Genomic DNA, 13,837 nt, shown 5'->3' with positions numbered 1-13,837 from the left:
GGGCGGAGCGGAGCGCGGCAGGGCGGCCATTTTGGTGCGAGGCGGGACGGGAGCGGCCCGGCGCCGCGGGCCGGACGATGCGGGAGGGCGAAGTCGGCGCCGCCGCGTCGTCACGCCGTCCCTGGAGGGCGGCCGCCGCCCGGCCTCGGCGGCCGCTGGCGGGCCCGCGCGGCTGAGGCGGGCCGGGCGGGCGGAGTGGAGGCGTGCCCGCCGAGGATGAGCGCGGGCTGCGGGCGGGACCAGCCCTGCAAGAGAGCCCGGCTCAGCCTCGGCGGCGGCTCACGGGGAGAGCAGCGGCCGCCGCCTCCCGACGGCTACCCGGAGGGGTCCGGGGGGGGCGGCTCCGTCACCGCCGTGGGGAACAAAGGTGCGTACCGGCCGGAACGCGGGCCCGGCCCGGCTGCCCGCCGTCTCACGGGGCCATCGCTGCCCGCCTGCGGTTGCCTGTGGCCTAAATGACTGGTGTTTCATCTCTGCGTGCGGTGAGATGGTGCTTTGCGATGAGGGCTGCTTGTCAGTCTAGCTAAATTTTTTGTAATGATTTTTTTTTTTTTTTAAGTTCTGTAAGTCTACTGTTGTGATAAGGAAACTGCAGGCCTTCCTGACCCCCTTGGCAGCAGTGGCTGAGCCCCCTGCCAGTCAGAAGCAGTAGGTAGATGAGTTCACTTGGCAGAGGGAAGGAAAGAGAACTGCAGCCACTGGACAACTGCACAGAATTGGCTTTAAATGACAACAAAAAGCAAAATGAAAACATCCTTCGAATGAAAAATACTTTCCTGCTTTGAGATTATATGTTTTTTTCTCCCAGCTCCCTGGAGCTTCTATGTAATTATTTCATGGGCTGTCCTAGTGCAAGCTTGTCTGAAGCGTAACATCACAGAGATGTGATCACATTCACTGGACCAATGTAGGGGGTGCTGAATGTGACAAAATTGTCCCATGCGTTTGGTTTTTCTTTAGGGGAATAAACACTAGTAAGCTTTATGGATAGTTTATGGATAGAGTGAAAAAGAACAGCTTTTTTTTTCTGAGCATTACTCATGTCTAGTGTGCACAGTCTTGATGTGAAGTCTCTCTCAGTATGTGGCATACAAGTGAGGTGCTCGGCTGGATCTTCTAGAATGTCTTCTCTACAGATTAATTTGGAAGTTATGTAATTTCACTTCATTCTGAAATTCAGCAGCCTTTCAGGGCTCTCTGTGTTGCTGGTGGTAATTAAATGTGATAATGCCAGCTCTAAAGTTCAGGTTGAAGAAATGGTTTTAAGTTGAGAGAGCAAAGATGTCAGGAGGAAGTTCTTTACAGAGAGAGTGCTGAGGTGCTGGAACAGCTGCCCAGAGAGGCTGTGGATGCCCCGTCCCTGGAGGTGTTCAAGACCAGGTTGGATGGGGCCCTGGGCAGCCTGGTCTGGTATTAAATGGGGAGGTTGGTGGCCCTGCATGTGGCAGGGGGGTTGGAGATTCATGATCCTTGAGGTCCCTTCTAACCTGGGCCATTCTGTGATCTGTGATTGTTTTTTTTTCCCACTCCAAGGCAATTTTTAAGTATGGTCTAGATTAAAAACAAAAGTCTGGAATTTACAAAGGTTATTACTAAAACTGCAGCTGCTGACTGTGTTACAAATGGAATATTGCATCATGTGTAGTTTTAATAGTGTCTGAGTGCTTCCTTTGGTGGGGATAGTAGTGGAGAATTATTTGTGGTGCTTTTGTCTTCATCTGGTCTTATTCACAGAATCACGGGATGGCCTGGGTTGAAAAGGACCACAATGACATCTGGTTTCAACCCTCCTGCTATGTTCAGGGTCACCAACCAGCAGACCAGGCTGCCCAGAGCCACATCCAGCCTGGCCTTGAATGCCTCCAGGGATGGGGCATCCACAGCCTCTCTGGGCAACCTGTTCCAGTGCCTCACCACCCTCTGTGTGAAAAACTTCCTCCTAATATCTAACCTAAATCTCCCCTGTCTCAGTTTAAAACCATTCTCCCTTGTCCTATCACTATGCAGTGTTCATGTGCAATTGTGTTGCAATGTCATCATACTTCATGTAATAATGTAGTGCATTGTGGTTTTTCAGCTTGTAAACAACGGACAATTACCACTTGGTTAGAGAATAAAGGACCCAAGACAACTGAGTCCAGAAGGTAAAACGTTCGCCAGAGCTATTCAAAAGTGGTGTTCTTTGAGTGGACCTGTGCAGAACTGAGAGTGCAAGTTGCCTGTACTGGTGGCTACTGAAAAAAATTAACCTTATTTCTGTTTTTTTGCTTTTGTACCACATCTCCTGAGTGTAAGTGCTTGACAGAGTTTTGCTACAGAAAGCTAACTAACCTCCCTCTCTCCCAGGAGTTGTAAACCTTTTTGCTGACTTAGCTTCCAACTCACTGTTGAGGTTGCTCTTGTAAAGAAAAAGATGAGAATGTGTGGCAGAGTAAGGCAGAGTGGGGCTGCTGCTTCCAGAAGCAGTCAGGCAGCTGTAGTTATCAGACCATGTCTGTAGTCAATGGCTTTGCCTTTTGTTATGACTTAACATAACTCAGTAATGGCTGAGGGTTTCATCTGATAGTTCTGTATTCAGCTTGCAGCTGTTAATTTATAGCAAAAAGTCAATTTGAGTCCATCTCATTGGGCTGTGATTATATGTAATATGGTGTAAATCGGATCAGAATTTACAGGGTACTCAAAGATGTTTAGGAAGCATCAGTATTGCGTGGCACGTGCTGCAATGTGAGAGTGTTTTCCCAATGGGGTAGTGTGCTAGGAGCAACATTTTCTAGGTAGTTCAGTTCTTTTTGATTTTAACTCTATCTTATGTAGAGTAATATCATTTATCACTCTTCTTTAGTCATCACGGTGTGAATATATTAATATTGGTGTTTGTAAATAATTGGAAGTTGAGATCTGTAGCAGTGCTAAAATGATCGAGAAAAGCCAGGAAGACTTGTGAAAATGATCAGTGCAGAAGTATGGAGGGCTCAGGTACAGGCTCACAGTTACAGTGAGCAAAAGCACTTTACAAGGCAAAGGTAAGAGGATGCTTAAGGAGGAAGTGAATAATTTGGATTTTTTTTTTTGCTTTAGAGTGTAGGTTTGTATGCTCTCTTCCAGCTTTACTGACAGACCAAAACCTAAAGTTCTGCAGTTTGTAGAAATCATTGCTTGCAATTATTGCTTTTAAAAAATTATGTACTGAAATATCTTCTGGAGGTAATACGTTAAATTTCTTTACTTCTCTTCCGCAGTCTTCAAAGCAAAATTAATAACAATACTGAAGAAAATACCAAGATGACTTCTGTTAAAAAAGAAAATGTTTGTGAGCATGATGTAAAACAGCTAGAGAATATTTGCCAGCAAAATTATCCAGAGGTATCTGGGGAAGTTGGCACAAAGCACGTAAGTTTGCCTCAGACAGGCAGCATATGTAACTGGGAGGCGGAGGGCAGAGATCTGATCTCAGACAGAGTGCCTGTGAAGGCAGAACAGACTGGAGAGGCCTTTAAAAATGCCAACATCGATCAGATGCACAGAACTGGCAAGGAGGCTCAGAGACGGTGCGAGGAAAGTGGTGACATTTGGACTCAGAGGAAACGGTCGTCTGGCCAGTCTTTGAAAACGGGAAATACAAAACTTTCTTCAGAAGATACTGAGACAGATGGGCAGGTGGTTTTGTGCAGCTCACAGAAGCTGAAGAGCTGCGGTTCTGTTGATACAGGTGAACAAGAAGAAGGGGATGTCGTTCCAGAAAGCCCACTTTCAGATACTGGTTGCGATGCTTGTGTATCCCGTGTTGGAGGTCCTGAGAAACTGAGCAAATGTCGAAGTAGTTCAGGGGATTCACCTGCTTTTGAGAAAGAAAGTGAACCAGAATCACCCATGGATGTGGACAATTCCAAAAATAGCTGTCAGGGGTCGGAGGCTGATGAGGAAACGAGTCCACTTCTTGATGAGCGAGAGGAGAATCATACGGCCAAATCTGTAAGCAAATCTTTCAGAATTCAATATGGGGATGCTGAACTGGAGTCAAGGAAATCACGGTTTTCTACTAAGGGTTGTGAAGACTTTGAGGGAATAGATAATTCTGTCAAGGATGATGGTCTGCATATAAAACCACCTGGGATCTCTCCTGTTCCATCATCGGAAAGCAAAGGTGCGAAACCAGGAGTGAAGAAAGACTCCAAAATCACCTCTCATTTCATGAGGATACCTAAAATGGAAGAGAAAAGGTAGTGTTCCTTCTGCCTCGCCTGTTTTGTTCACACTTAAAAGTTCTCTTTCCCAGGATAAACTTTGGAGTCTGAATTGTGCAAAGAGCATTGCAAAATGCATGTAAAGGCATGAAGGTAGCTCTGATGTAAACTTGACATAACTTGTTTTTAACTGGACTACTTTTTAATGATACTTTTATTTAGTGCAATATTTTTAAATATTAGATTTGTTAAAACTGGGAATTAAAGAAACTAAATGAAGGTGATTTTATTTACTGGGGAAGTGTCTTAAAACTGTGAGAACTGATGCTTGAAAACAAATTGTGGTGCAGGATTGCTTTCCTGAGCTTAGTTTTAGCATTTATTATTTCATTCAGAACATTTGAAGAAGCTGATGTTTTGTTGTTTTTTTCTTCAGTTTTCATCTTTGCTGTCAAAATAAGTGGATTGGTTTTATTGAAGCATCAATGCTACTGATGCTCTGACACCAACAAGAAAAATTCCATTTGTTTGAAAGAAGTTGCAGTGATGTGTTAAATTTTTTGGCAGGTCTTTATTTGTAATTTGGGGGAGAGGAGGACTAATGTCACTGTATGCTGGATTTTGTGTAAGGACAATAAGATGATCTATGCACTGGAGAGCTCAGATTCAAGTGGGAGCTGGGAAAGTAACTAAATGGCAAATGAGAAAGTAGAAACAAGAGGACATCATAAGCAATTATCTCAGTAGACTAATGTCTCCTAAAGTAGGGCAAGAAGGTATTTTGCACGTCTTTGCTGGAGCTGCTACTGGATGCAAGGAGCAGCACAAGCCATTCTTGTTGTGGCAATGAGCCTGAGGGCAATAGAGAGCAGCTGGCTGGTGGTGGGAGCTTGCATTTGAGAAATCTGGGGAGTTGAGTGGCTGAGAGTGGACTTTGAAAACAGAAACCAACAGTTCTTAGAAAATGGGATAAAAAAAATGGGCCTAAAAATATCTGTCATTTCCTTAAGTCTTAAAACATGAGTTTAGTGAATATTCTTTTTGCTAACTTAAATTTGCTGCTACTATAACAAAGCAGCAGAGGCTGAATGAGACAGGCCTGTGTTTGTCAGTGCAGGTGTGTGGTGTGTTGCAATAATTACACATTTGAGATGGGAAACTGATGGAAAGTTTCACTGTGTGCATTGGTGGGAATCCTAACAGTGCTTTACAGAACAATTAGAGGGTAATATATGCAGCAGTCGAGATGTTCTGAGCCTAAGCAAGATATGAAGGGTATAGATCCCTGTGCCTTGCAAAAAGTGGCATTGTCTGTAGTGCTCAAGAGGGCGGTTTGCAAATACTAAAGTTTTCCTCTGTTACAGTTAGGCCAGGTTACAGCAGAGAGTGGAGTGACTGAAATCATAACCTGGGGAAATAGAAGCAATAGTGATTTGAACAGCTCTAAGTCATCAATAGTGCCATGCCAGAGTTATTCTTTGGCTCTCAGATAGGCATGGTACACCTGTACTAAGTGTCATGCTGCTGTGGTTGCCCTTATTCATGTGGTCAGTGTGGTCTGGGGCTCTGCTCGCACCTGGGGGCACTGGCATGAGTAGACAACATGAACAGGTTGGACAACGTCTTTATCCAAGGGTGGAATGATCTTGCTAGGGGGAATTCAGAACTTTAAATAGTACCTCAAAGCGTAGGCTTTTAGCTTTTGCATTTTACTCTGAGAACTTTCTCTTTTGGATGAGAAACATCTGGTTTGTCCCATCAAAAAACCAGCCAAGACAAAATCAGATTTCAAGGAACGGTCACAGCAAAAGCCAGCAAGTAAACTGGCTCGGTTATAAATGTAACCCTGAAGTGTTAAGTGTTTCTATTTGCCTACCAAGTTTTTCAGTGGAAATAACATTTTTCAGTGTGTTTCTATTTGAACAGCAGGAAAGATAAGTGCGAATTCAAATCTCAGCGAGCAGGAAGGAAGATCCCTAAGTATGTGCCACCACCTCTTCCAACTAATAAGAAGTGGTTTGGGACGCCGATTGAAGAGATGAGGAGAATGCCCACGTGTGGGGCTCGTCTTCCACATCTGAGACCCTCAGGCAATCATACAGTAACTGTCAGGGTATGGTACTTCAGTGTATTACCTGAAATCACATTTCTTACTGGGCTGTTCAAAATATGGAATGCTGTATCAGTCTCTTAGTATTAGCAGGCTGTGAAAATCTTTCTTTGCCATTCTTTTGCAGCAAACTGGGGCAACTGATTTTCCTGAAAATCAAATTTTTTCGTGCTCATAACTAAGATAGTAACATCCGGAATAAATGTGGTTATAGTTTTACTGCTCTAGCCTGATAGGGACAAATATATATATAATTTTTTTTTTTTTTGCATGAGAGTGTGTAGTTTCTTGTCAGAGCTGTAAACTGAGAGTTTGTTTGCAACTACAAATTGTACTAAAATGATTTGGTGTTATGTTTTGATTGTCATGTGATTCTGTTTTGAGTTCAAGGTGTACAGAAGGTTCAAGATCTGGAGAGAAGGGGGAAAAAATCATATGCAAGTGTATCAATGAATGTTAGACCAAATCTGACCTATGCCTTTAATCTTTTAGAATAATGTGCAGTCGAATTGTTGTATAAATAAAACGTGAGCCTGTAAGGTCGTGGATGAATCCTAGACAAAAGAAAAGCACATTAAATTGAAGTGCAAGTTATGAGAAAAATTATTGTTATCAGGGAGCTCTGTAGCAGACCAGGTCCTTAGGAACATGGTAGTGCCCAGTTTTTTTTATATTTCTGATATTATGTGGAATAAGCTTGGAATATTACTGTATCTGTAACAATTTATTATCCACTTCAGTGTTAAAGACTAAAAATGTTGGTTTTGTACATGGATATGATTACATATATACATGTGTTGGGAACTGTTTTGACAGTATTTTTTGAAACTATGTAGGTACTTCTTAAATTCATAAATAAGGAATACTTCAGATGAAGGTTGGACATCAAACTGAGTTTGTATATAACTTCTAATGTGCATCAAGCAGTCAGATGAGTGCATTCCTTTCACCGAATCTAAGACTTGAGAGGACCTTAAAGATCCTCTAGTTCTGAGATCCTGCAATTTGAATGGAACTGTGAAATTCTTCTTCGTAACCTTCTCCTTGAGCATTCACCTTATGCTTTGAGCTGTAGCTGATGTTACTGTGGGTTTAATGGTGAGATTGTTGGGTTTTTTTCCTAACTGAATGCCCATCACATTGCTTGTTGTAGCTTTCTGCATTCTAAAGGAGTTGGGTTTCAGATCAGAGTTTTTTCTTAACTCAGTCTGTGCTTATTCTTTATTTCTTTCTTTAAAGGAAGTAGAGCCTGAGCTTCTTTCCTCTTCTTCCTGTGTTGTAGGTAGACCTTCTGAGGGAAGGTGAGGTGCCTAAACCGTTTCCAACTCACTACAAAGATTTGTGGGACAACAAACACGTTAAAATGCCCTGCTCAGAACAAAATCTGTATCCTGTAGAGGATGAGGTAAGATAAAATGCTTACAGCTGTGCAATAAAACTTGTTTATGTGTAGATTTGTTTCCAGTTTGCTGTTCTTTCACATGTACTCTGTTGACAAACTGTGTACGAAGTTGGAGGACCTGGTAGATGAACATATGTGGTCTGAAAACACTATATTCCTTGTTGTGATGCTTAAGAAGAAGGGGAAGATATATATTTTTTCCTTCTAGTAATTATTTTTCCAAACCCTTGGTAGGCTGGTGTGTGCTTATATATTTTTTTTAATAAAATTATTTGGGTTGCTGACAAACGTGAATGAAACTGTTACAAAAGTACAGATACTCAATATATCTTTTTTAGAGAACTTCAGAAATCAAGAAACACTTATAAAATGTTGTGGCAAGGAAGACAATTATTACTAACTGTATCTTTCTGATTTGTATAATTTCATCTGACTTTATTTTTGGGCTTTTGTTTTGAAGAATGGAGATAGAACTGCTGGAAGTAGATGGGAACTAATCCAAACTGCCTTACTCAACAAATTCACATGCTCGCATGATTTGAAGGTAAGCTTCTCAGTTTGGAATTGGCTCTATATAAATAAAGCTATAAAAGTACTTTCAGGATCTTCGTGCACTGTTGTAAATGATTCTAGTTTACTCCTATATTTTATCTTTTTTATAATGATATAAACAATCTCTGCTATTTGAGGGATCCTTCATGAATTCTACACATTCAGAACTGGAGATTGGGATTTTTTTTTTCTTTTTTTTTAATTTTCCCCTGCTGGTCACTTCTGATTGTGCCTTTCATTTCTTAAATAACAGCTCTGCTGAACCACTGTTATAAATATAATAGCTGCTAAGCAGCATTGTCAAGGTCCTGTATTTAGTTCTCTATAAAGTACATGGTGTTGGCTTTCTTGGTATTTAAAATCAAGCGACATTGTTTTTGAAACTCCAGTGCATAATCTGTTTTCTTCCCAGTTTGGATTCTCCTAATAAAATTGAAGGGTTAAAATAGTACTTTTGGTGTTATTTGGAGTCTGTTTTCCTATTTGGTTCACTCTATTTGGAGTAATTCTGCAGGCAGACTAGGCAGGATATTCGATGCTTGAAAAACAGCTGCTTGGAGTGGTAGTTGGCAGTACACACATTAAATAAGTAACGTAGCCATTAAGTAACTTTAATAGGAAGTCACTCAGTCACAGAGAAATTACATTTCTTTATTGTGGAATCTACAAAGACCTTCACACAAATACTGAAAAACCCACTTTTGTAAGTGGGCAGGAAGTCGTACAAACTGCATTGTGACGAAGCTGCTTTGAGTTTCAGTTAGATCCTCGGTTGGCTGGTCGTTTTTTACATTCCTACTGGCTATTCGCTTGCCTATGCAGATACAGAAAGAATTGTGGATCTTCCTCTGTCTGGTGTATTGTTAAAATACTCCCTGCATAAATCTTCATGCTGACATCTGTTGTCAACATCAGATAATTATACCTGACTTGCTAGTTTGCTGAGGGTACATATCACCTTTAATCAGGATAAAAAGAGTAATGTTTCTGTGTTAGAGGGGAGAACTGTACCTGAGAGTTTCCATGGTTTGCTTGATGTGTTTGCTTGTTACTTGACTGCTTAGAACTTTTTAGTACAATATATGCAACGTGCTTGTGCTGTGATAGGTGGGGAAAAAAAGTTCAGATACTTAAATGTTACCACCAAATTTCTTAGGTGTTGTTAAAACAAATTCTGTATAAATCTATACAGAGCTTTTGGTCCAGTGATAGCTGCCAGTTTGTGATAAATGTAGCGTGCAGGCTTTTTCTATAACCAAAATGAAAGTGCAATGCCCAGACAGAGGAATTTGAGACAATAGCTCTTGACAATAGTACATTCCTCTAAAATGGCAAGAAAGCAAGTTGCTGAAAAAATCCTTGATTTTTGGAGACTAATTTACCTGCTGATGAATTTTACTGTTCTTGTTGGCTTTTCAGTCAGGAATTAATCAATGAATTGTCATTTGTAGCAGCTTAGAATTGCTGTCTGTTTTCTGCTAAGAATAGTGTGAGAGGCAAGAAAGGAGGTGTGTGCAAAAGCTGCAGGTGTATTTGAAATGAGTAATTGCTGTCCCTTAGCTTCCTGTGTTACCATTGTTTGATTTGGTATTCTTCTCTAAGTTTTTAAGGCTGATTCTTAAGAAGGGCCTCGTTGATTTTGTTATGGTTGTGGTTCTTTAGGCTACTAAACTGGTAAAAATTCTGCTAGGTCCTTTTTCTCTAAAAAGAAGAAGAACTGGGCAGGGAGGGATCTTTATATCATGGGTTGTAGGCAGACACAAGCATGCTTTGTTTTGGGGTTGATTTTTTGTGTTTTTGTTTTGTTTTGTTTTGTTTCTGCAAGGGTAAGCTTGTAGGCTACAGTTTATTTGATGCTGGACCTGAAATGTGAGAGTCAGTATTGTTCAGAATTGCACCGTATTAATAGAATCATGAAATGGCCTGGGTTGCAAAGGACCACAATGCTCATGTAGTTCCAACCCCCTGCTACGTGCAGGGTCACCAACCAGCAGACCAGGCTGCCCAGAGCCACATCCAGCCTGGCCTTGAACATCTCCAGGGATGGGGCATCCACAGCCTCTCTGGGCAGCCTGTTCCAGTGCCTCACCACCCTCTGTGTGAAAAACTTCCTCCTAATATCTAACCTAAGCCTCCCCTGTCTCAGTTTAAAACCATTCCCCCTTGTCCAATCACTATCCTCCTTCATAGCCACATGAATTCCATTCACGCGGCTCTGTGGCAGGTTGTATCCGCTCGATGGAACTGTTTCTTCAAAAAGGAGATCTGATAAAATGTTTTTTCTTTTGTTAAGAGAGTGTTTCTAGGCTTTATTTTGTTGTGCTCTTTCCGCAGGAGGCTATTCTGAGATACAACGTTGCTTATGCCAAGAAGTGGGACTTCACAGCTCTCACTGATTTCTGTGACAAGGTAAACCACGTTGATTTAAAACAAGAAAAGCGAACTGCAAACAACTGTTTTGTCTAGGTGCCTTAATACTTTTGGCTTATTTTTCCCTTCGCAAAAGTAGAAGTATTGCTGTTGTTTATGTGGATAGTTATTTGGCTGATAATGTCAGTTAAAATGATATTTAGTCTTTGTAAACAAGATTAATTTTGAATCAGAAGCTAACTTGTGTGCTCCAGTAGCAACTAAGGTTGTTGAAGGCAAGGTGAGAAATGTCTTTTTTTGTTGTTGTTGTTGAGGGAAACCAGGTTTATTAGTAGACCGTGTTAACATTTCCAGTGTGATGGTTTCTTGTAAAAAGTTTTTTTTCTTTATTTAAACATCTTTAATGCTGTATTATGTGGTGATTGTATAGACTGTGCTGTGCTGGTCTGGCAGTAACTTTTTGCTGTATGCTGAGATGATGAATTGATAGTGTGAAGCCTTTGAATGGTTGCATTGGTTTACGTGATTTCATATTACCTTCCTGGAAAAGGATGGAATAAAAAAATGAATAGTAGGTGCAAATGCCACTTGAGGTATTTTTAATGTATGACTTGGTTTAATTTCTGATCAACTGTCAGCTAAAACAGTATGGGATGAGATGCTATAGGAAATGTTATACTTTTCTTCCAGCTCTTAAGTTATGTTCACATGTGCTCCATTTTTGGAGGGAAGCTGCATTTAGGTTCAGCAGAAACAAAATTTGTTAGTTACATGTTTGGTTGAAACAGATGTCTGCTATGTTCATCTGATAAAGAATTGCTTTTTGCTGCCTCTTGCTGATAAGGGCTACTGTTTTAAAGAACATGTTCTGTTTCTTACACAGTGTAATGTTGCTGACAGAAAGAAATGCAGGTTGTGCTGTATGTACTCGCCATGAGAGCTGTGTGTACTGGCCCATCTTTCCTGTTATTGAGATTGTCATTGTCAAACTGTGGACTTCTGGCCTCTTTGCTCCTCTTGTACTACCTGAAATTGACCTGGCCTGTTCAACTGGCCTTCAGCTGTTCATTCTGGTTGTAAAGTATTAACAAATGATCTATTTAAAAATCTTCTCAGGGATGTTTGCAACATATTGCTACAAAAGAATATGAGCTTTCATAGCATGTATCTGAGAATTTGGAAACAAGGATGATTAAACAGAGATCATCAGCTGGGGAAGTAAGTAGTGTCAACACCCACCTGAGAAGAGGGGACCAATAGGGAAATGAGCTGTTGGTGAAAAGGCAACTTCTGGCACTTGGGAACAGTGATGTGGTTCTAAGGTTCCATATAAGAGCGAGCAGAACTGTTTTAAGATGGATTTTGGAGAAAGCTGATGTAGCTCTATACTGAAGGATAGTGAAGCATTATAGCAGTATAATAGGTCCTTGTAAACTGTAGGAGCAAAATCATACACTGGCTTTGTTTATTGAGTGTGTTGAGTTTAGTGGAGGGAAAGCATCTTATACAAAAAGATGCTTAAAATCTTCTCTGTTATTAAGGTATGTGTGAACTCTTCAGACTTTGTAAATCAGTAAGCCTGCTCATCTGAGCAGCTTCTGAGTGAGGTGCTGAGGTTCTCTGTGGAAATGCCCTAATATACTAGCTGTAGTGGAGTGTGCCTTTGGAAATTCTTGTATCTGGGAGCTAGTAATTAAGGGATTTCTGTGGGCTACTTGTTTCCTTGTTAATCCCATGATTTTGAGGGAACAGGGAAAGCATTTCAGGTGATAATTGCTCACTACAAGTTGAGTGGTTTGCTTGAAAAACACTGGTTGAGTAACCAGGCAAAGGAGAAGCAGCTCAATGGGGAGCTTGAGAAATAGTCACAAGCAGATATTAAAAAAGAAAAAAATAGAGATATTAAAACTACTGAACTATTTATGAACCCCAGATAACTATTTGTATTCTTGGGCCCTCTGCTTAACCAATAATTCTGCCATGTGATTAAGAGGGGAACTGGGTCTGCAAATCTAAGGGTGTCTGCATCAATGAGTCATTTGGTCCATTGTGATTAGATATAACTTACTGAATGCAGATCTATTAAACTGAAGCATCATTTGTTACTACATTTTCTGATTTTGAGCACAGATTACTTCATCTATTAATCTGGTAAATGTTCATATTAGTGGGTTTATCTTATATCATGTTTCATATTTTATTTTCCTTCTGAGTTATAGAGTCAAAATAGTTTTCTTTCGAAATTCTGCTTGTAAGATTCAAATTAATTTTTTTCTAATAACAGTAATAATAATTCCTGTTATTTACTAGCAACAAAATCAAAGACATGAATTTTCTTAGTTAATCATTAAGTTAGAATATCTTAAAGTTGGAAATAATTTAAATTGCCTCTACTGACACAACAGCAAAGAACTGCTTTTGCTCAGAACATTGAATTATTGTAATATCTATACAAAGTGGTTTCTTTTTTGGAGGAAGAAGGCATATGATCCATTTTGTTTGCTTAGCTGGGAGATGCTTCTGTTGCCAGTCTCATGACTTAATAAAATGGGGGACAAGAGCTTAGATTGAGAACCCTGCTTGAATCTACTGGAATTTCATAGTTATTTTTAAACGCTCAAAATTACATACAATTTTAGATCTCTCTTGTGACAGCCTTTTAAGGTTTTCAAAGTTTGTTTTCATTCTCCATTGAGTTGAAAAGTTGTCTGTTTGTCTGATGATGGAGTGACTTCCTGTGTCTTGGTGTTTTTGGCGAAGGAAGAAAACTTATTGCTGATGTGTTGGATGCAGTGAAACCATGAGACCTGCATTCCAAACCATTTTGCTCCTTTCTAGACAGGAGTTCTGTCGAAGAACACCTGTAGCTCATTATTATCCTTGAATGCTCTGTTGTGTGCAGGAATCTATTTTGGAGGATAATTTGCTAAAAACTGTTCCACTGTCATGAAAAGCACGTGTCTTCCCAAGCACGTACCCTGACAAAGGCAGATGGGCCGTTCTGCAAAGCATTGTCAGAAGAGGGAGCCCTCACACTATTTTCAAAACAGTATCTTGGATGCTCGTTCGTGTTTGAAAGTAAAATTCCTGCTTGTGCAATGAAGTAAGTTTGGGGGCTTGGTGGTGCTGCTGCTTTTTGCTGCTGTTCTTTTAAAAAGTTCACAGTACTCACCAGTAACATATCTAAAGTTCTTGGCTTATTTTCTTCAGGCATCT

General features: G+C 40.6%; 1 protein-coding gene across 2 annotated transcripts in view; it reads left to right on the top strand.

Annotated features, from left to right (window-relative positions):
- Positions 1 to 13,837, top strand: part of PARG (poly(ADP-ribose) glycohydrolase) — a 63,394-nt gene continuing 49,557 nt past the window's right edge. The window contains exons 1-7 of one of the 2 annotated variants that reach the window (XM_031554350.2): positions 1 to 367; positions 2,078 to 2,144; positions 3,243 to 4,223; positions 6,117 to 6,300; positions 7,580 to 7,702; positions 8,160 to 8,243; positions 10,586 to 10,660. In XM_031554350.2, coding sequence (XP_031410210.2) covers positions 217 to 367; positions 2,078 to 2,144; positions 3,243 to 4,223; positions 6,117 to 6,300; positions 7,580 to 7,702; positions 8,160 to 8,243; positions 10,586 to 10,660 — 1,665 coding nt within the window. In that variant the 5' untranslated portion in view covers positions 1 to 216. Of the gene's footprint in view, positions 368 to 2,077; positions 2,145 to 3,242; positions 4,224 to 6,113; positions 6,301 to 7,579; positions 7,703 to 8,159; positions 8,244 to 10,585; positions 10,661 to 13,837 lie in introns of both variants that reach the window. The other variant, XM_031554349.2, reaches the window with a different exon arrangement.

This window comes from Meleagris gallopavo, chromosome 8 (genome assembly GCF_905368555.1).
Source record: "Meleagris gallopavo chromosome 8, MGAL_WU_HG_1.1, whole genome shotgun sequence".
Classification (NCBI taxonomy): Eukaryota; Metazoa; Chordata; class Aves; order Galliformes; family Phasianidae; genus Meleagris; species Meleagris gallopavo.
The sequence above is the reverse complement of the archived record's forward strand: the minus strand, read 5'-3'. Positions and strand labels throughout refer to the sequence as shown.